This window comes from Penicillium malachiteum (genome assembly GCF_028827825.1).
Source record: "Penicillium malachiteum strain IBT 17515 chromosome Unknown utg000003l:1.0-4950554.0:1.0-4952489.0, whole genome shotgun sequence".
In the NCBI taxonomy this organism is placed as follows: Eukaryota; Fungi; Ascomycota; class Eurotiomycetes; order Eurotiales; family Aspergillaceae; genus Penicillium; species Penicillium malachiteum.
Genome location: NW_026643096.1, coordinates 2510530 through 2531415, shown reverse-complemented (window position 1 = coordinate 2531415; position 20886 = coordinate 2510530). Strand labels below are relative to the sequence as shown.

Sequence of the window (20886 nt, the reverse complement as noted above, 5' to 3'; positions counted from 1 at the left end):
AAGAGAGTCCCGTCGTGGGGGAAGAAACTCCGCTGTGGGTTTGGGGTCGCCGCCTTACTATTTGACCGGCATTAAAAAGCGGCCATGAAAAAAAGTTCCTGACCGCCCGCATTCTTGTCTCTTTTTCTCCAGATCAAAGTCCGCGGTTAGGGTCTTGCAAGCACAATTCAATTCAAAATGCGGCGCCCACGTCCTCAGCATAATACAACTTCCCTTCCCCGGGATTTACGTTCCGAGTTGGGAATCCGCGATAGATATGGCGAGAAGAAGCGCCGACAGAACGGCCCTGCTACACGCAAAGATCGCCGCCGTGCGGAGCGAACAGAAAAGAAGGGCATCAGAAAGCCTACAGGGCCCCCCGAAGAAGACCACGCAACGACAACAGCCTGAAGAATCCGACGAGGACGATTTCGATTTGGACGAGGATTCCGACGACGATGTACAGACTGCGCCTAAAGGCAAATCCAAAGCTACGAAAAAGGCCCAAATCGACTCTGAATCCGAGGAGGATAACCTATCCATTGACTTGAACGAGGATAGCGAGGAGGAAGATGACGATGATATCGACCTTAACGAATCCGAATCCGAAGAGGAAGCCGAATCTAAACCTCACATTTCGGCAACCGTGAAATCCAAATTGGATCAAGACGATGCCGAAATCGCCGCTTTGGAGAAAAAGCTTGGCATGAAGAAGGGAAGCAAACTTCCGAAGGCATTCGCCGAGGATGGTCTGGATGATTTGCTGGGTGATTTGGCGGAAGCTTCTGAAGATGAGGGTAAAAAGCGCAAACGGGAAGCCGACGACTGGTTGCAGAGCAAGCGACAGAAGGCACAGAAGCTCCAGGCCCAGGCCCTGAACGAGGATGACGACAGTGATATGGACAGCGATGAGGATGAGGACGATCTTGATGAGCAAATCTTCGGAAGCGACGACGATGACAGCGACGAAGGAAGTGACTTTGATGGCTTTGATGAGGATGAAAAGCCTCCACCAAAGAAAAAGGAGAACCCCTTCGTGGCACCAGTTCCCAAGGCCGCAGGAGCTGCTCCCCAGAAATATATTCCTCCATCCTTACGAGCTGCTTCGGGATCTGAAGCGGAGTCCCTTACTCGCCTGAAGCGCCAAGCCCAGGGTCAACTGAACAAGCTTTCTGAGGCTAACCTCATCTCTATCGTATCTGAATTTGAGAAGTTGTATCGCGACTACCCGCGACAGCATGTCACAACTACGATTCTCAATTTGTTGATGGGCCTTATCTGCGAAAGAGCCGTTCTTCAGGATACATTCATGATTCTTCACGCGGGTTTCATTGCAGCCCTATACAAGCTGATGGGCATGGACGTTGGTGCCGAGATTGTGCAAAGAATTGTGGAAACATTGGATGCGGGTGGCGACGAGCGGGGGCCTTTTGCGGGCAAGGAGATTGTCAACTTGGTCTCCCTTCTCACACAGCTTTACAACTTCCATGTCATCGGCAGTCCATTGATGTTTGACTATGTTCGTCTCTTTTTAGAGGAGATCACGGAGGACAACACCGAGCTTCTTCTCAAGGTTATTCGAAACGCTGGTCCTCAACTTCGTCAAGATGATCCCTCTTCTCTTAAGGATATTGTCTTCCTGATCCAGCCTGCTGTTGCCAAAATCGGCGAGGACAAACTATCAGTCCGCACCAAGTTCATGATTGATACCATTACCGATCTCAAGAACAACCGCGTCAAGAATGCCGTTGGGGCGAACATCACAACTGAGCACATTACCAAAATGCGCAAGATCCTGGGTTCCTTGAACAATTCTCGCGTTATCCGCGCTTCAGAGCCCATTCATATTACCCGTGCTGATATCCACGACTCCTCCAAAAAGGGCAAGTGGTGGCTGGTTGGTGCTAGCTGGAAGGAAGATCCCCTCGTCGCAGCACGCAAGGAATTGCAAGATACAGAGATGAAGGATGCGCAGGTTTCCGAAGATGACAGTGACGCCGAGCCTGACTACGGTGACCTTGCGCGTGCTCATCGTATGAACACAGATGTCCGCCGCTCCATCTTCGTTGCCATCATGTCCGCCACCGATTTCCAAGATGCGCATGTCAGACTCCTTAAGCTTCGATTGAAGCGTGCTCAGGAATTTGAGATTCCCCGTGTTCTTCTCCACTGTGCAATGGAAGAGGAGGTACACAATCCATACTATACTCTCATCGCCCGACGAATCTGTGGTGACTTGGGACGAAAGATTAAGGTCTCCTTCATGTTTGCCCTGTGGAACATTTTCAAGAAGATGGGAGAGAAGGGAGATATGGATGATGATGAGGAAGCAGACTTCGACCCCGATGACGAGGAAACCGCAGTCAGCATGAAGTCCGTGATCAACCTGGCCAAGATGTTCGGTATGCTGATTGCCGATGGTACCTTGACTCTCGGCGTTCTTAAGACCCTGAACTTTGCCTACCTGCAGCCGAAGACCAAGCTGTTCACCGAAGTCTTGCTTATTAGCATTATTCAACAGTCACAGAAGAGCAAAAAGTCACAAAAGAAGAAGGGCGACAAGTCCAAGGACGACCCTCCAAAGGATGAGGAGTCCCTCATGCAGATATTTGTGCGCGTTCAAGATACGCCCCAAATTGCCAAGGGTCTTATCTTCTTCCTCAACAAGTTTGTTTCAAAGACTGATATTGTCGAGTCGGAGAAAGAACAAAAGCAAGTGCGCTGGGGTTGCCAAGTAGCCGTGGACGCCTTGAAAGCGATTCGAGACTAAGAGATGTGCAACGTCCTGTATATGTGCCAGTAGATCTTGTTTATCTGGCGGTTGATTATGCATATTTGAATATACCCATCATTGAACATAGCAATGAAAAGTTGTATTGTCTTTTATAAGTCTCGTTCCTCATGTAATTCATTACGGACATTAAGTATGAACAAAGAGTCTAACATCTTATACGCCTTCTTCCACCAGATCCCACTCCATAGCAACTAACCATCGTTCCTTGGTGCCCTGGGTGTTATTCATGTCAGACAAGATAGCCTGTTCTCCAGAGCCAAGGAAGGTAGAGGCTTCAGGACCATGCAAGTCAATATCCCAGGCCAATCCCCGATGGAATCCTAATAAATCGCCCACTTTGATTTGAAATGGAGTAGACCTTGAACAGGATGACGGTTTACGCCGAGGTAAGCCCATGGCTAAGATGGGTAGAACCGTCGTCTCATCTTCAGACTCACTCACACGCTCCGCTCGAATGAATGCCAGAGGACCCGAGCTACTAAAAGCTGCCTGGTTGATACTGACGACCCGCGCTGCAATTAGATACTGGCTTAGGCCACCAGATCCCTTGTCATTGCCATCGAAACCTGGGTTATATTTCATTTGTTCACGCTTAGATCCCATTTCAAGGACCCAACGTCGCACCTCCGCTGCCATGCCACCAGGAGAGTATCCCGATACATTAGACCGACGCCGTCCACGACGGCTCAAAGTGCGCGAGGAAGGCGAGAATGGTGCTGGAATATCATCCACCTTTGATTTAGGAGGCGGCGATGGTGGCAGGACAAATGCCAACTTGCGCTTTTCGACAGAGGGTGAAGTTGGTTGGGATGCTGCCGGGGTCTCAGCTCGAGGGGCAAACTGGCTGCTTGGAGGTTTCTGTGTTGATATCATGAAACGAGGCTTAGATCGGAATGGTGTCTTGGTATTTGCTGGTATAGATGTGGCCCAGCTAGTTGGTCGTGGTGGTATCCTTGGAGTCGAGTTCTGGAACTCTGCCTTGTGTAAAGAACGAGGCGCAGGAGTGTCTAGAGGAGCGAGAGGATTTTTGAGGTTTCTCGGAGATGACGATGATAATTTTTGCTCTGTGGCTTCGTTTAAGTTCTCGGCCAGCGATCGTTGGTCTCCTTGGATACGTCTGCGCTTGTTGCTGTCTTCGATGAGCTCGAATGCCGCGTTCTCTTCAGCGTCAAAAAGCTCCGTCGATTCTGCGGCCTCTGGCGGCGAACTATCAATCACATAATCCGTTATTTTGTAAACTCCTTTTCTTTGAGTGTATGTGCTTCGAGGAAGTTCGCCATCATCGGAGTCGTCAATCACGTCTCTTTGGGAACGCGGTGGGACGCGACGCGCGAGAGGGGTTGCAGCCACAGGAGCTGTTGCTGACGGGGCACCATCATCAAGTATGCCCGTCCCTCGAACTGTCCTCCGTGGGGTTGTTTGCGAGAGTATGAATCGAGGAGAGGTTGCGAATTGTGGACCGGCATTGCGGCGCGTAGACGGTTGGCGGCGGGAGAGGCGGAATGGAGAGGGCGTCTGCATGAACTAGTGAGCCAAGTGGAAGATAATCATCGTGGGATCATGCATACGGCCGGGGGTGGCATTTATTTGCTATTGTATTCGGGTGGGCGTCTGCAATGTATCATGACGGAGACGCGGTTTATTCGAGTGACGTTCGCGTTACTCCGTAGATGTAGATCACAAAGTTGATCTTGCGGGGAGATGCACATCAGCCAAGCCTGGGCACTACTCCATACCCACTACCAGGAACAATATCCAGTTTCAACTTCATGTTTGTACTAATTCCAAGGTTCCAAAACACTCAAATATTCACTGTGAATTATCCTACAACATTCTTTGCCTCTGGACTCAACAATCAGTCTTACCAGTTGACTTCCTTGCTATTACCATCCCAAGCAATTCGAATGAGGCCATCAGAGTACTCCGTACATCTCCAAACACCCTAAATATCCACCTATAAAAGCGTTCAATGCATAGTAGGTACTCCATATGCCAATTCTGTCTCGGAACGCTCGGCAAAAATCTCCTCCACTTATGGACCTGTTACGCCTGTATCAAATCAGGGACAGGCACAAAGACCCTACAGTGCTCGGCCAGGGTCCCGCTAATCCTTAGTATGCAGCTAAGCAGCTAAGCGATATGAACGCAACCCCATTAAAGCTTAGCGCCTGGGGAAATCAGGGACCAAGGGTTCAGTCGGGGGTCAATGCAAAATGGGGCTATGGCTTGCGGCTGACCTGGTAAGGCAGATTATTTGGTGATAGAAGGGAAATCTTTTCCTCTCAGAAACGACTTGAGTAGAAGGGGCGTCGCGAAAGTTTTGGCACAGACAACATGTTAAGAAACGCCTATACGAGGATCCTACTCCAGTTCTTAGGAGCTACAATATGCTCTTCTGGTAAGATCAGCTACTACTGGTTAAAAGACACCGCGCTAACCTCCAATCTCCCAGGCGTTCTTGCTGCGAACTGCACTTCAGTGATCATTACATCGTTGGCTGATGCAGAGGCTCTACGCCAGAACTGCCCAGTCGTGAACGGAACTGTCGGCATTGGCCTCTTCAATGAAACTACAACCCAACATATCAACCTAGATGGTGTGGAAGTGATCCAAGGAAATCTCCAATCCGTTGAAAATGTCTTCAATACCGACGATATTACCTCGACCCCTTACACTATCTCTAGCTCTACTCTGCGGCTGGTAGAAGGCAGCATAGAGCTCTTTCAAGATTCCTTGCAAAACCTCACACTTCCCAACCTGACCACTGTGTATGGATCATTTTACATTATGGAATCTCCAATTACTTATTTGGACATTACCTCTCTTGAATCGGCAGACTCGTTTGTCCTCGGCGGCAATAATCTGACTACACTTCACCACACCAAGTTAACCAACACGACTGCCATTGAACTCTACGAGATGTCGGTTGATTCTGTTGATAGCATCCTCAGTAACCCACTCGACATCATTTCTTGTCATATCGAAGGTCCATTCCCTAATATGGAAAGCATCACTCTCGGATTCACAAATGTATCTCAAGAGGTCAGGATCTATGCTTCTCTCAACGTTACGCTAGGTGGTTCATCTGCCACAAAATTGCACGTGGAAAGTCTCATACTTGACGGTAACTCGACAGGTTTGACACGCAGTCCGACATTAGAGTCATTGACTGCCAATTCTATGGTTGTGACCAATACATTCATGTCTCGCCTGGATGTAGACTTTGACGACCTGCAAAGCTTGGAGTCACACAGTCCTAAGTATTATTACCTGGAGGAGATTCGACTCCCACCACAAGCTGTGAATTGGACTGGTGGTTTCGAGCTCTATGTCACAGCCAACCCGAAACTGAACTTCACCTCTCAATACACTATCGATGATGCGGGAAATCAAGTTCGAACATGGTATTGGCCCACCAATGTGTCTAGGATTGAAATTCTCTGGCCTCTGATCGGAAATGGATTCTTGCATGAGTCTCCCACATCTCACCTGATTCTGAATCTTTGGTTAACATGATTTTATAGCGACACGTTCCTGACTCAGGAGATGCAACCGCTGAATAGTACTCCTGCACCGTCAATTTTAAATGATTTCAGTATCACGCCAAACAATAATTCCGTCTTCAACTGCACTCCGTTCGATACACTACACCAAATGGGTCGTTTGAATGGGAGTTATTCATGTTTCAGCGAACTCCCGTCCGCTGCTCCTGCGATTCTGGTCCCCAGTTTAATGGCTGTCATTAGTGTTCTGTTCGGGTTGACCATGGTCTCCACATTTTGAACGTGAGCTTGATTTCTTGATGAATCTGGTACATGGAAGCCTCAAATGTCCCAGGAACTCTGACTCGAAAGTGATTTGATCTGATTATTTTGACTGTACAATACTATTACATTTGGACACGTATGGACATAATTATAAATCAATGGTTCGTTGACTTTGGATTTACTATATACAACACAATGCAATATTTACCCTTGACCCTGAAAGTGAAACTTTCATCTTATCCATCATAATCACATGCCAACTTGAACTTTTTAATCAAGCTTACAGGTTACTACTGCGCGAAGTACTACCCCTAAACAAAGTCTCAGTACAAGTACCAGGATAATTTGAACATCTCGTCATAGATTCTCATTTTTGTAGAGATCGTGGATATACATGATGGCAAACAATATACAGCCAAGAAGTGAAAGCCAGTAATTTCACTGTGCGCCAACGAACAAAAAGATCGGGACCAAGTTCTCGAAAACACAAAACAGGGTCTTAAATGCAAAACAGGAGCAGCGCTTACATCGCCGAGAAGTACTCATCGAACTTCTCCTCAGTAATCTTAGTGCAGTCAAAACCATAGATGTTACGCTGGACATCGGCATCAGCCCACTTATCAGGAACAGGTCCCTTACCACCCTTAGCCTTGAGCTCAGCGAATTGACGGTCACGCTCAGCCTTAGCGGCTCCGTCGCCAAGGTGAAGGGCACGACCGGAAGCAGCGGCCATCTCGACCAGAGTCTCAGCACGCTCCTTACGGACCTTCTCGTAAACACGCAGAGCCTTGTTAATGGACTCGGGGGTAGTGTCGGGGAGACGGGAGAGAGCGGCGGCGATAACGGCACCGTCCTCGATGGCCTGGGCAGCACCCTGAGCCAAGTGAGGGAGGGTAGGGTGGCAAGCGTCACCGACCAGGGCGACGGACTTGTGGATCCAGGTAGGGAGGGGGGTCGTGAACACGGAGCTTCCACTCGCAGACCTCGCCCTCAGGGACGTAGTCGAGCAAACGCTGGACCATGGGGCAGAAGTCAGAGAAGACGTTCAACATGGCCTTCTTGTCACCCTTGGTGGTGTAGGTGGCGTTGGTAGCAGCGGCGAAGTTGGTATCGGGCTGGGTGGTGGAGAGGTTGTAGATGGTGTTGTTGGAGACGGCGTAGGCGATAATGTGGCGCTTCTCACCGATCCAGCGGGTTACAGTGGTGCTGTTAATGAGTTCCAGGAGCTCAGGGTCATCCTTGATCTGGTCCTTGTGAATCATGATACGGTAGGCAGCCTGGTTGGTGTCCTTGACGCCAACGTTGATATTCAGGAGCTTCAGCATAGCCTGGCGAGTCTCGGACTTGATACCGTCGGCACCCAGGAGAATATCACACTCGACCTTGGAAACAGTTCCCTCATCACGGGAAGTGGCAGTGAAAGAAGGACGGGGACCGAAGGAGTCGACGTCTGAGGCGGTAGTAGCGAAGTGGAACTTAATAGCAGACTCCTTCAAGCAGCCCTGGTAAAGACCGTTGGCCAAAGAAGAGCGGTGGCCAACCATGTGAGGGTAATCATATGTCTCCTTAATATATCCGAGCTCAACGTGGGCGAGCTCACTGTTATCGGCACCAACTATTTGGAAAAGGATATGGTTAGCTTTATGTACTCCGGGACGCAATTGCGCTGTGTCTCTGCATGAAAACAATAATATATGACAATTGTGTACATACCACGGACGGAGGTATCTCCAATGTTAACAGCCTCGGCCTCAATGCCCTTCCAGACACCAAGGCCATCGAGGACGCGCGCCATGTTGGGCGCAAGCTGGATACCAGCACCGACGAAGCCCAGATCGTGGGCATTCTCATACACATCAATGTTCTTAAAACCGCGCTGAGCCAGAGCAAGGGCACAGGTGAGACCACCCATACCAGCGCCCAGGATGGCGATTTGCAAATCTTGAGGAGCCTTTGCCATTGTGTCGGATATAAGTGGGGTATATAGTAAAAGAGGTTATAAGGTGGGAGTCGCGGGAGGAACAAGACAAGAGGGAGTAGGAGAGAAGTTTTTTTTAATGAGAAAAATGAAAGTCAAGAAGGAATCAAGGCGACACGCGAGTTTTAAATTTCAGAAGTCTCTCACCGAGGCCTTTTGCCGTCGCATTCGGTCTGCCTCAGCATGACGAGGGCGGATGAGATTTTTCCCGGTTCTCCCACAGCTCCCCACACGGCCGCTATGGAGGGGCAGAGCAGAGTGCGTATCACTGGATGTTTCATCATCAACCTGGTTGGACTTTATCCGCCACTTAGTCTCGTGGCCACATGGAATCTGGAGTCTAGTGCATGGGGGAGAAAACATTATCAGCTTGGGGGGAGTTCAAGTTGAGTTGAAACTTGGAGATCATTCGGCATTCCAACCCTAACCAATAATATGACCCCTATATAATAAATCAGATATAACTGAGTATTGATATCAATATCAAGGATTACTATTAATTAAGAAACTAACCAAAATAAATTAAAAAAAGAATAATTTTTAGCATAAAATATAGGTGTACTCCTAACCAATAATTCAATAATCCCCCGGGCGTTTCTGGTTTCTTAATTAATCAATATTTCTTAATGTAATACATAATGTAATATAATGTAATGATCCCCGCTATAGCCCCAGACTAACCAGAACTTCCCCACATTATTACTTTCTCCGGACTTCTACGGATTTGAGGGTACTCGGAGTAAGTCTGGTTCCTACACTACTTTAGAACTGCCGATATTTTAACTCATTTTCTATTCGCCACACAATCTTTACTCTAATCTACGACCCTGGGAAGTCTTTCAATTCCATGGTACTTGGAACATTGAAGTGTTGGGAGTTATGTAGAACACATAATGCACAGATCACAACCTACTCCACTCTACTCCGTACCTCCCGCTCCGTCCATCCCGGCCAAAAGGACACGAAGACTTTTCAAAACTGCCTCACAAGAATTTATGGTCATTGTACAAGTCACTCTTGTAGTTTGCATCATAAACCATTGACGCAGAGATCCAGGCGGAGAACATCGGACACCAATGACAAGACACCAGATCAATGCCCCAGGCAAAGAATCCCAGAATCCATCAAGATTGGTCTTCAATAAAAGATCTTTGAGATGCGAGGTATGACATAAATTCACACACAAGAATTGAGTGGAAGTTCCACCGTGACTCCAAGTCAAGATTTGATTTGCATGGAGTAAGGCTGGGATTCTGGCGTCATTTTGTGGGTAGGCTTCGTTCATGGAATCTATTATTGGTCGCTGTGTGTGAACCATCCACGGTGTGGAGTGCTGATCATACCCAACTACCGCGGTCGAATCGTGATGGTATCGTCCTCCAAATGCCATGACGAGTTGATATAGGTCACTGAGCACGGAAATTATGGGCGGAAAGTTTTTGTATGCACCAATGGTGTTGCGATGGGTCTCAAGGGTGAAAAGTGACAAGTCCAAAGCTTGGGATGGAAGGTTTTTAGTATTAGAGAAATAGGGAACCCGTGATTTGATATTGAGACACCGCTTCAATTCTTCGATACTAGTGGCTATCATTAGTAGTTGATCCAGAATGAAAATATAAGAATTCAATTCATACAGTATGAGACTGTTTTTCAAGTGACCATCAAAGCCAAGTTCATCCGAGTCTATGCCTCCATAGGGACTGAGAAAGAGCTGCAATACTTTCTCATCTCGTTCAAATGAATAAAAATCTTCGGCGACCATCTTTATCAATTGCACGTTAGCATTTTTGGGCGTGAAATGAATTGTAACTTCTTACATGAAATAATAAAATTGCAACCAATGCAGCTAAATTGACAACACGCGACTTATCTCTGGAGTCCATTGTTTGTGCAAGGAGGTAGCGGGTGATCATCGATTGTTCAAATGTCAAGCTCTCAATTTTATTATGAGCCATTAGATCGTCCCATGCTGAGGCATTCAGAATTTTGGCACTCATCAGAACCGGATGAGACACTGCAGCAGATACGACTGTTGAAAAGAATGGGTGTACTTCGTGACCGTAGAGCACATATTCACACATGACTATGTCGAAGTCAATAATCATTCTCAATTATTATCTGTAGAGTTGAAAACTCACATTTTCGCATTCTTGTAGAACCTGTCGGTGATGAAGCCAGAGGTGGAGGCCCGAACTTGGTGTGAAGCTCTTGGGGTATTCTCTCGAACGCAACTTGCATACCCCTCATCACATGTGCTTGTTTCTTTTGGACTGAGTGGCTTCCATTGTATCGAGCAATCCTGCGCTCATGATGCTTTATCGCATTTCGCGATCGGATCTGACTCAGTCGCTGGCCTTGTCCCACTTGAGGGTTCCCGGTCACGACCACAAAAGTAGGTTGGTTATCTTGCTGGCTCATGATAACTCGTTCAGGGAGAGAAAATTAGATTCTGACTTAAATGGAAAGTGCACTAGCCGAGATTGAATAAAAATGAGGAAATAGACTTGAGAGTTAGCTTCACAAACCCCTGTACAAGGGCCCACTTTTATCAGCCTTGTTGCTTTAGTGCATCTTCCTCATTAGGCTTAAGCCGATGCAATATCGACCTCCAATTGGCCGAATCTTAAAATCTTGATCTTCACCTGCGTAAAATTATGGCTTTGATATTCTTAATCGGATTCTAGATCTATAAAGGATACCCCTCTCGGGATGAAACGACCGTCAATCAAACATTCATTCTGCCCCAGTACCTACTACTATCTCTCCTTGTCGTTTCTATCTTCAAAATGACACAATTCAACTTGAATGATCAGACTATCTGGTTTGGTAAGTTCCGGGGTTCCATGGTGATTTGGTGCATTCTACTAACACAGCTGATTCCAGTTACCGGATGCTCATCTGGACTTGGGAAATCATTTGCACAGATCATCTACAAAGCAGGCCACCGCATTATAGCCACTGCCCGAAATGTCGCATCACTTTCATATCTACCAGACGATCCGAACGTGCTCAAGCTTCAGCTAGACGTGACATCTCAAGAGGCAATCATCAGCGCCTTCGCCGAGGCTCTTCAAAAATTCCCCGAAAATAAACGTCGTCATAAACAACGCGGGATACGGTCTGATGGGAGACATGGAAGCCATGTCTGAGTCCGAGGCTCGCAATCAGCTCGAGACCAATTTCTGGGGCCCAGTTCATATAACTCAGAAAGCGCTTCAGATCTTTCGGGAGGTGAATCCTAAGGGTCAGGGTGGTACGATTGTTCAAGTCTCCTCGATTGGAGGATTCCTAACTGCACCTGGACATTCGTTTTACCATGCTAGGTTTGTGCTTCCTTCGGTGATTCTTGAAGAGAAGGACTGACCAAAGCCTACAGTAAATTTGCACTCGAAGGCTTCACGAAATCGGTCGCGAAGGAGGTTCGTCCGGAATGGAATATTCATTTCTTGATCGCTTCGCCTGGAGGTATGCGTACGAACTTTGCACAGTCTAGCCTCGAGTCACCACCTAGACACCCAGCCTATGATTCCCCTGATGGTTCGTTCAGTCAGTTGATTGATCATATTCAATCTCAGTCCACTTGGAGTGACCCTGATCATTGCGCTCAGGTTCTCTTTGATTGCGTTGTTAGGCAATATGAGCGTCCTCTTCCTATTCGCTTGTTAATGGGGGCGGACACCATTCCCTATGTGAAAGGGGAAATCAACCAGATGCTAGAAGAGATAGAGGTTTGGGAGAATCAAACTCTACGGTGCTCATAAGCACGTCGACTATCATGGTAGATATACAGATTGGTGCGGAGGAACTTGAATCCCAGTCTTCTTATGTTCGAAGGTGCCCAGGTGGGCATCTCTACTATTCAGCCATCCCTTGACTATGAAAGTAATGTTATAGATAGTCAGTCTTCAATTTTGGGTCATTTGTCTTAGTCGATTATGTATTGCTCATATTACTTTGAAACGCTGGATTGAATGTTGGAACGACAGTGATTATACCCTTCTCTATTCAACTGAGAATTCTATAATAGAAGTCTACGTCAATGGTGGCCCAAGTGATTCGAAAAATCATCACTGATTTGAACTCAAACTGAGGTCCACGCTACCATACCAATATGGCCAATCTAAACAACAACTGAAAATTAAAAGTTGATTTTTGGTGGACTTGAAGTCTCAACATTTCATTTTAACGAACTAAAAATCATCGAAAGCCACCAACAACCTGAACTTGAACTTGAACTGTTCTTCACTGTTCTACCGCTCACGCAATTTCATCACCGACAATGACAGAAGAAAAGGAAGTTGCTATTGGTGTATCTCGCATTTCAACTACAGTCATGGACGAAAATAATTTGAACCTAGATGAAGAGATCGAACGGGTTGTAACAGCTTCCTATATCCCATCCCTTCAGGTAAGTGGGCCATCGCTGAGCGGAAAGGTGGTATGACGCCCGCTAATACCATCATATTATTAGGATTTCAATAGGCTTGTTCAAAGTGGAGAACCTAGCGCAATAAAGTACTGGGCTATCCAAAAGCCTTGTCAGGCTGACCTACTAGCCGATGTGCTAGTAGAGGGGCTGTCGCGATCGAAGACAGCCCTTCCGTTACTCTCTTCGTTTTGTGAGGATCCACAGCTCTATACCAAAGAGATACTATCGTTTACTAATGATTTCCAGCTTTTAAAGCAGCATCCAAGAAAAGATCAAACTCTTCGCGCGTGCAGCTCGTTCTTTGCGATTATTTCTCAATACGTACCTACCCCCTTTCTCTCTCTCCTCACTTCCCAGTCGCAGAGACTCAAACTTTGTCGATCTTCTTTTGTGACTCAATCGATGGATTCAGAGACGCGGGACTACTCTCACTTTGTCATCCGGCACTTCTGGATGGCCTCCTACAGAACTTGAAGGCACTGGCAGTCGATGGGGGAGATCCTGAGGTAAATATATAAGAATTTCAACAGTTCGAAAATTTGTCGCTGACCTGAGCCATTGGCAATTACCAGGTAACGACCCTGTTGTTCAAAAATCATATTGGTCTAAATATCAGGGATCACCTCCAATGGGTACGTGTCTATACATATCGACGCTTAATGTAGTCAACGGAGTTCTTGTGGCCCATGATAGCGATCGATCTCTTGGCCCCGGTGGCCTGACGTCTTCAACAAGGCCGGCGACATCAAAGTTGCCCGGGAGCCACAGGACCCAGCTCCCCTTGGCCAAGTGTTCGGCCTACCCTTTTACTTCGTGTACAAGGATTATTATGTCCTGTGCGGTGAGGCCCACCAGCTGGCAATAGGAATTCACCAGATCAGGCCAAAGGCCTCCGACATAGGGCATGTCAACAACTTGAACCACCGTCACCTTACATCTATCAGCATTTTAATTGAATACATTTATTATTTCAAGTCATATGGACTTTGATATATTGACCTGTTCATAAGATGGTCAACTGGTCAGATTCGAGATCACATACTTGGAAGTGAGAGAAGCAACAAGGCTCTTCTAAGGCTCCCAGCGTATGATCATTTAATTTTATTTTAGATGATGAACCTTTGACTTGAAATATTGGAGCTTGACTCCGAGTCAAACTTGAATATTAGTACATAGTATCAATAAATTGAACTTGAATTCTACTACTAGTACTAACACTACCACCTGAAGGCTACAATATATCGTGTCGGCTCGGACTTGGGTTGAACCCCACTCAAGATGAAAACTTTGGACAAACCTTGAGAAAAATTAGGATGATCATGAGAGAGAGATCAAGTCAAATTCAGGCGAATATAGAGTAAGATAACGTATAATGTATCACAAAGACGTGCTTGTTCAACGTTACAATTTTAAAGAAGTCAGGGGATCTCATAGATAGATTAAGATAGGATAACAATCATTTCCCGTCGGATATCCGATTGGTCAATTATTGCGTTTTCCCGAGTGCTTATCTCCGCATTTGATGACTAAATCAGCACTTAGAGGAGGTAAACAAGACGATAATCATTTCCTTCTTGATCTCTACTACACCCAAGTTCCCTTCATCAATTCAGCGTTGAATATGTTGAACTTGAAATCTATTTTTATACTGCTCTTGGGCACGGCCCAGCTTGCAAAAGCCACTGACGCGCAAGTCGTTTTCACTCCCCACACGCACCAGCATGGCGAATTCAAGGTTGACGAGGCTATTCTGGCTGCCTTGGAGGCGCAATCGGATCCAGTTGCCGCAATGATCCACCTGTCTCCAGAGTCTGAACCATTCCTGTCTCAGCCGCGACTCCTGCGGGTTCTAGGCGAATCGAAGCCAGAATGGATGACCGAGGGCGACAAGCTGCGGCTCCGTAGACAGGGAAGAAATTCGTAGATATCACTGATCATGAAGAATTCTATGCGAGTCAGGTGCATGAACTCACAGCTGGAGAACCTAGTCAGTCTGAAACTCGAATGCTTGTGGACCTGAAAATGTGGACTGACGAACCGTTCTACAGACCTTCCAGACTTGGTTCATGAGAGGCTCATTCGGCCTCTTTTCCAGGAAGTTGATCAGCAAAGAATGACTGCTGTCCTCCAGCATATGACTGGCTACTATAACCGGTACTACGGTGATTTCCACGGTGAACGTAGTTCCCAGTGGCTTCATGATCATATTGCACAGGTATTATACCCTGGGATACCCGTGGATAAGTGTAAGCTCTGTAAGCTGACGGCATCAAGATAATCGCAAACGCTCCTATGAGCACTCACATCTCACTTGAATATTTTACCCACCCTTTCCCCCAGTCATCAATTATTGCTCGTTTTGAACCCAAAGTCCGCAATGCTGCCGACCCACTGACCATCATGGGAGCGCACCAAGACTCCGCCAATTATCTTTTCCCTCTCTTACCAGCACCCGGCGCAGATGATGACTGTTCAGGCACAGTGAGTATTCTAGAAGCCTTCCGTATCCTAGCCGAGAGCGGCTACGTGCCCCAATATGGTCCGGTTGAGTTCCATTGGTATGCGGCCGAGGAAGGTGGTTTGCTGGGCAGTCAACGTGTTGCTCGATACAAGAAGGAGCAAGGAGCGCGAATCGGAGCTATGATGGAGTTTGTAAGTATAGGTTTTCCAGCTCTGTGGATCTGAGAAAAAAAAGAAAACAGAACTAACCGTCTATCACCCCCTAGGACATGACTGCCTATATCAGCCGCAACGCAACTGAGAGTATCGGCTTTATTTCCACCCAGGCTGACGCGGCCTTGACCAACTGGACTGTGGAACTAAGCAACAAATACATCTCGATTCCTGCTAAAATCTATGATCTTGGACCGTGAGTTACTTGACGTAATGTCTCAGAAGTGCGAGTCAGGGGTACTAACTGAATATTAGACTCGCCGGTTCCGATTACATGGCGTACACGCAGCTCAACTACCCGGCTGCCTTCGCATCAGAAGGAAACCCACTAGCCGGAGCGGGTTTCCCGGGTGAGTTTGATCCATATATCCATGGAGTCAACGATACCATGTGGGTAGATGATGAGACGGGCTATTTCTCTGTGGATGTAAGTTGTTGTTCCCTTGTCCGAGTCTTCCGGAGATATTTGCTCATCAAAGCGCTAGCACATGGCACGATTCACCGAATTGGCGATTGCGTTTGCAATCGAGCAGGCAGGCTGGGACAATGCATGGCGGTAAGTATTGTTAATATTGTTCTTCAGGAGACCATTCATATCAGCCCTGGGGGCCCTGGCCTTAAAGCTTGGCATTTTACTAGGAGACGGAAACATGGTCCCGGGTATATAGCAGTATATAGCGCCGTCTATAGCTCTTTGATATTTGGTTCGGCAAATATCCGATAGGGCTTGAAGAACTACACGTGTGTACCAAGTTTCAGGAGTCGGCAATAAGGTTTCCATACTACTATGCGTCCCATATCATCCATGGATGAACCATAACATCCACTTCGAGTTGAAATGTTCAAATGTTGTTAACCATGCTCAAGTGCTCCATTTTCAATAGTGGATTCTTTGTTCGAGGTATGGACTATTCCGTGTAATTAAACTACTTCCACTCTGCCCCACAACTACTTGCATAGTAAAAATTTTGTTCCGTTTTTTAAACTCTCTTTGTTAGCTATCGAGTGGGCTTTTGACAGACAGGAATCGAGTTCTTCAAATCAAAGGGCTCGTATTAACTGAATTTCAGGGGAAGGTCCGCTCTCCACAGCGTGAATTGTTCGTGTTTCAGTTATTGACGTTGGGATTACCCGCAGTTGTTGTATCCACACCCCTGACCTTGACCTGTCGAATTTATAACATTTGAAGTCGATCTGTGGCAAACAAGAATACAAATCCCGAAAAATGATACGCTAGGGGATTTCGGAATTCCCTCAAAATCGATGATGCAATCGAGCTCGGCGCTACATGAGATCCCTGAACCCCCCTAGTCATTCGCGCTTTGTGCCCAAGTCCAGGGCGTGGATCCACTATACTACGGGGAAAGAGGCTTCTCTAACCCCGTGAACGGCACTATTTGTTGTTAGCCCCAGTAGTATTTCCACTAGCTACACAGCAACGAGATTACCACTCACTACTGCTTTTGTACGAGCTGTGGAGCTCAACGCTCCCGGCAGACATTTGGGGCCGACACCAATGCAGATCACTCAGGTCCTGAGCACTTGTCCCCACTCACCATTGGCCCAATTGCACGAACTACAAAAGTTTTTAATGTCGATCGCTCAATTAAACGGGCATGTTGCGGCTGCGATCCCATTACCATGATGTGCTTGGACCTAAGCACTCAAATTCTGTATTTGCAGCCATGTGGCACATATACGAAAGTACAGGGCTGCAATAACATAGAACTGTTGAGCTGCAGGACCCTATCATCGATTTTTTGCGTGCTTATTCTCCGTGAAAATCAGTCCTTGACAGGTCATGATATTCCCCTTTATCATGTGTCACTTCTGGACCCAAATGCCCCCAATCTTCAGACCCAGAGCGGATCAGGATGGTAGATCTGCGGAGTGGCTAATGAAGATGAGCTTCCTTCTGAGTTTACGGCGTTTATGCTTCTCCACTAGCTCCAAGTCGTGGGTCGAGTTTCTTTGATTCTACAGGATCCCCTGTACTCAGTCTAACTGTTATTGGACATATTATTTGGAAACTCTCTGGGATACCGCCATCCTTGCTACCTCTGAGGTGCCCAGGTGGAGAACGGGGGGCACTACATTCGACGTCAGGCCCATAGACAATGAATAAGGAGATGAGATGGGAAAGAGAGTTCATTTCCCCTGAGCAAGATGGAGATGTATAAAGAGCAGCTTGTGTCAATTGACTTTTCGACTTCTTCTTCTACAACCCAAGAAGCTTTTGCATCTCGTTCTTACTCCAGTCACTCCTTTTTTTCCGGTTAATACCGTCCATTCATTACAGCTCTTTCAAGCAAATCCACTCTCTACCATCAAAATGAAGGCCGCTTTCGCTATCTCTGCCATCCTGGCCACCGTTGCCTCGGCTATCCCTACCCCCTCAAACATCGTCTCCTCCACTGTTGCTAGCACCAGCTCTATCGCTGTCACCAAGGAGGTCCACAGTGTCATCACCGTCACCAACCAGGTCAACAAGAAGGTCCTTGTTGAGCTTGACCAGACCGTCGCCAACAAGCTGACCGGTGTCTCCCTTGGCTCCGTTACCACCTCCGTTGGTACCATCGTCAAGACCGTTACCTCTCTGAGCCAGATCACCTCCGCCGACTCCGGCCTGCTCACCGTTGTCCTCAGCACCGGCGAGTACGCTCTGATCCAGCTCACCGACGTTGTCGAGGACCTCCTCTCCGACCTCGGTCTCGGCGTCGTCGGTGACGTTGTCGGTTCCGTCGTCTCCACCCTCGAGGACGTTGTCGAGGATGTTGCCAGCAACACCAAGCGCTCTGGCGAGAGCAACCTTCTGTCCCTGACCAACCTGAACGGCCAGACCATCTACGCCGAGGCCACCGGTGTTCTGAGCGAGTTGGACCTCAGCCAGATCACCGGCACTGTCGTTGCCAAGGTTGCGTCTGTTTCTGCCCTCAAGTCCAAGGTTAACGAGCTTGGTCTGACCAACGGTAACGTCATCGGTGTCCTTGCTGCTGATGGTGTCTCCGTTCTCGTTGTCAAGATTGAGTCTACCGTTACTGGCCTTCTCTCCGTTGTTGGCTCCATCCTCACTACTCTTGGCCTTGGTGACCTCACTGTCACCGTTGCCTCCGTTGTTACCACTGTTGAGAGCACTACCTCCTCTGTGTAAATGACTTCCACCCTTGAAGGGACTTGATTCATTCGCTTCTACGGGTTCTCTGTTAATGTGTCTCGAAAGTTGAGTTACATGCGGCTTTTGAGCTAATGTATCAACGACTGAACATGATGAGTTCCCTTTTTTTCCTTTGATGTCTCAACTATATTCTACTGTACTTATTATACGTGAAAGCGTGAATTCAAATCAATATTCAAACATTGGAAAATGGTATTCGTAGAGAAAGTAAATGTATAGAAGAATAGAAAAAGTAAATATAGCTAGAAAAAAAAAGAAATATATCAAGAGGTATCACCAGACAGAAGAAAAAAAATCGAAAAAAGTCAAGATCTATGCTATGTAAAAAAAAGAGAAGACTTAAAATAAAAACAAGCCTGGCAACTATTGGAATCCTCCCCAGTAGTTTTCCTCACTCGAGTTGTAGGGTTGCAGAGCATCCTTGCACTGTGGGTGCGCATAATCCTCAACTGAACCCATAGGCCAGATAGGGATAACACAGATCTCATTATCCTGACAACCACGGCAGTGCTTCCAAGTCGTCCAATCCAGGTACTCCATAAGCTCCTTGATACGCTTCTGCGCAGAAGTCAAATCCGACTCAGCAGCAGCCTCAAGCAAAGTAGCACAGATGCTGTGGGTGACACCATGCACTGCGCGAGCAGGGATGGTGGGGAATTCCTGGTACGGGAGAGGAATAAACTGGATAGCACATCTCTCAACCTCATTCGCAGCGTTACGCCCACTGTAGTCCACGAATGGTTCCAGGAGCATCCCAATTTGAGAACGCAGCGCCTGGAGAGATGTCATTCGCTCAGAGGCAAAGTAAGAAAGCTCCTCACTGTATCGCGTGATGACCATATCAGTGGTGGCTTGCCAATCCCAGGAGAACTCTCGGGGGTCGTGAGTGAGAATAGTGGCGGTGAGGTCTCGTCGAATAGGTTCCAAGTCCGCGTAAGAAAGGTGGTCAAGACGAGGGTGGATGGCATCGTTAGGGAAAAGATCAAGACCGTATGTGAATGCGCTGATGAAGTTGTCGTAGTTCAGGAAGACTCGGTGGCCGCCAATACCAGTGTATCGAGCAGCAACGGCACGAGCCCATCGCGATGAATCAGGACCTCCACCACCTGGGCCACCGGGACCCTTGGGACGCTTTCCATCATCAAATGGAGGACGACCATCATCATCATGCTTGGGGCCAGGACCTCTCTCGCTGGACTCAGAGTTCACCTGAACAATATTGACCAGACTAAGATCGCGTTCGAAATCACACAAAATGACTTCAAATCCAGCTTCCATTCGAAGCACACCATCGATACGACCAGCCCAATCATTCTCCGCGAGTTCACATGCTTCCAGCGCTCGTTCACGCTCGCCCATAGGACCCGGACCCTTAGAGCCATCACGATCACCATTTCCAATAGTGTTATTGAAAAGAAGCACATCCTGCGAGTCAAGCGTACCCTTTTGCGTCTTTCCAGCAGACATGCCATCAATATACAAGAGACGAAGATGTTTCGCAGCCGCATAAGTATGCAGGTAACCCTTAGCATCCTCATCAATTTGCGCATCCTCAACTGGGGGAGTATTCGACTTTCGCCGAAGTTCCTCATGGGTTGGTCCCTTATCCCCTTCTCCATCCTTTTTATCATCATCGTCGTGTCGCGGGCGACCCATATGCGGGCGCGCAAAGTTCATCGCATGCTCAGGCTCAAAAGCAAGCCACTCGGTACCGTTTATGAAGCTCGATCTGGAGGTTCCATGGTAGAACTGAGTTCCCGCAGGAACAGTCGCTAGGAAGAAGGAAACGCCGTTATGATGCAGTGAGGAACCCCACTGACGCATGGAATCTTGAATAGTGTTGAAGATGTGGTTGGCGTTCTTGTAACCGGGTTCGGTGCTGTATTCAACTGGTGAACTCTTTGCTACCGCTGACGCTGATAAGCCCGCAGTGCATATTGCCAGGAGACTGAGGTGGGGCCGCATATTGGGCGATGATTGTGGGTAGGGCCTTGAAATCGAGATCAAGGCTTTAGTGCAGGGTATATGGTGAGAAGAGAATCGTTTAAAGGTTTTGAAGGAGGTTATCCACCTGGAGAAAAAATCGTGGCC

At 47.5% G+C, this 20886-nt stretch overlaps 10 protein-coding genes across 10 annotated transcripts; 6 read left to right on the top strand and 4 right to left on the bottom strand.

The window, feature by feature from the left end:
• Positions 1 to 177: 177 nt before the first annotated feature.
• N7483_007296 (MIF4G domain-containing protein) lies at positions 178 to 2749 on the top strand (the record flags this gene model as incomplete). The annotated part of the gene is made up of 2 exons (XM_057090733.1): positions 178 to 310; positions 342 to 2749. The coding sequence occupies 2 exons, from the start codon at positions 178 to 180 to the stop codon at positions 2747 to 2749; spliced, it is 2541 nt and encodes an 846-aa protein (XP_056945474.1).
• Positions 2750 to 2926: 177 nt separating this feature from the next.
• N7483_007295 (uncharacterized protein) lies at positions 2927 to 4294 on the bottom strand (the record flags this gene model as incomplete). The annotated part of the gene is made up of 1 exon (XM_057090732.1): positions 2927 to 4294. The coding sequence occupies one exon, from the start codon at positions 4292 to 4294 to the stop codon at positions 2927 to 2929; it is 1368 nt and encodes a 455-aa protein (XP_056945473.1).
• Positions 4295 to 5107: 813 nt separating this feature from the next.
• Positions 5108 to 6556, top strand: N7483_007294 (uncharacterized protein; the record flags this gene model as incomplete). Its single annotated transcript, XM_057090731.1, has 3 exons — positions 5108 to 5171; positions 5226 to 6246; positions 6298 to 6556. The coding sequence occupies 3 exons, from the start codon at positions 5108 to 5110 to the stop codon at positions 6554 to 6556; spliced, it is 1344 nt and encodes a 447-aa protein (XP_056945472.1).
• Positions 6557 to 7063: 507 nt separating this feature from the next.
• Positions 7064 to 8500, bottom strand: N7483_007293 (Monooxygenase FAD-binding; the record flags this gene model as incomplete). The annotated part of the gene is made up of 3 exons (XM_057090730.1): positions 7064 to 7468; positions 7503 to 8155; positions 8254 to 8500. 3 exons carry the CDS (start codon positions 8498 to 8500, stop codon positions 7064 to 7066), a joined length of 1305 nt encoding a protein of 434 aa, XP_056945471.1.
• Positions 8501 to 10625: 2125 nt separating this feature from the next.
• On the bottom strand, positions 10626 to 10936 carry N7483_007292 (uncharacterized protein; the record flags this gene model as incomplete). Its single annotated transcript, XM_057090729.1, has 2 exons — positions 10626 to 10636; positions 10657 to 10936. 2 exons carry the CDS (start codon positions 10934 to 10936, stop codon positions 10626 to 10628), a joined length of 291 nt encoding a protein of 96 aa, XP_056945470.1.
• Positions 10937 to 11304: 368 nt separating this feature from the next.
• On the top strand, positions 11305 to 11667 carry N7483_007291 (NAD(P)-binding protein; the record flags this gene model as incomplete). The annotated part of the gene is made up of 2 exons (XM_057090728.1): positions 11305 to 11344; positions 11402 to 11667. The coding sequence occupies 2 exons, from the start codon at positions 11305 to 11307 to the stop codon at positions 11665 to 11667; spliced, it is 306 nt and encodes a 101-aa protein (XP_056945469.1).
• N7483_007290 (NAD(P)-binding protein) lies at positions 11660 to 12279 on the top strand (the record flags this gene model as incomplete). The annotated part of the gene is made up of 2 exons (XM_057090727.1): positions 11660 to 11841; positions 11895 to 12279. The coding sequence occupies 2 exons, from the start codon at positions 11660 to 11662 to the stop codon at positions 12277 to 12279; spliced, it is 567 nt and encodes a 188-aa protein (XP_056945468.1).
• A 2289-nt stretch (positions 12280 to 14568) lies between these two features.
• On the top strand, positions 14569 to 16174 carry N7483_007289 (peptidase family M28; the record flags this gene model as incomplete). The annotated part of the gene is made up of 6 exons (XM_057090726.1): positions 14569 to 14848; positions 14996 to 15162; positions 15222 to 15599; positions 15674 to 15816; positions 15876 to 16047; positions 16106 to 16174. Coding segments are annotated over 6 exons (1209 nt in total), but the record flags the coding sequence as incomplete, so codon positions are not given.
• Positions 16175 to 17952: 1778 nt separating this feature from the next.
• N7483_007288 (uncharacterized protein) lies at positions 17953 to 18771 on the top strand (the record flags this gene model as incomplete). Its single annotated transcript, XM_057090725.1, has 1 exon — positions 17953 to 18771. The coding sequence occupies one exon, from the start codon at positions 17953 to 17955 to the stop codon at positions 18769 to 18771; it is 819 nt and encodes a 272-aa protein (XP_056945466.1).
• A 387-nt stretch (positions 18772 to 19158) lies between these two features.
• Positions 19159 to 20760, bottom strand: N7483_007287 (uncharacterized protein; the record flags this gene model as incomplete). Its single annotated transcript, XM_057090724.1, has 1 exon — positions 19159 to 20760. One exon carries the CDS (start codon positions 20758 to 20760, stop codon positions 19159 to 19161), a length of 1602 nt encoding a protein of 533 aa, XP_056945465.1.
• Between the last annotated feature and the right edge of the window lie 126 nt (positions 20761 to 20886).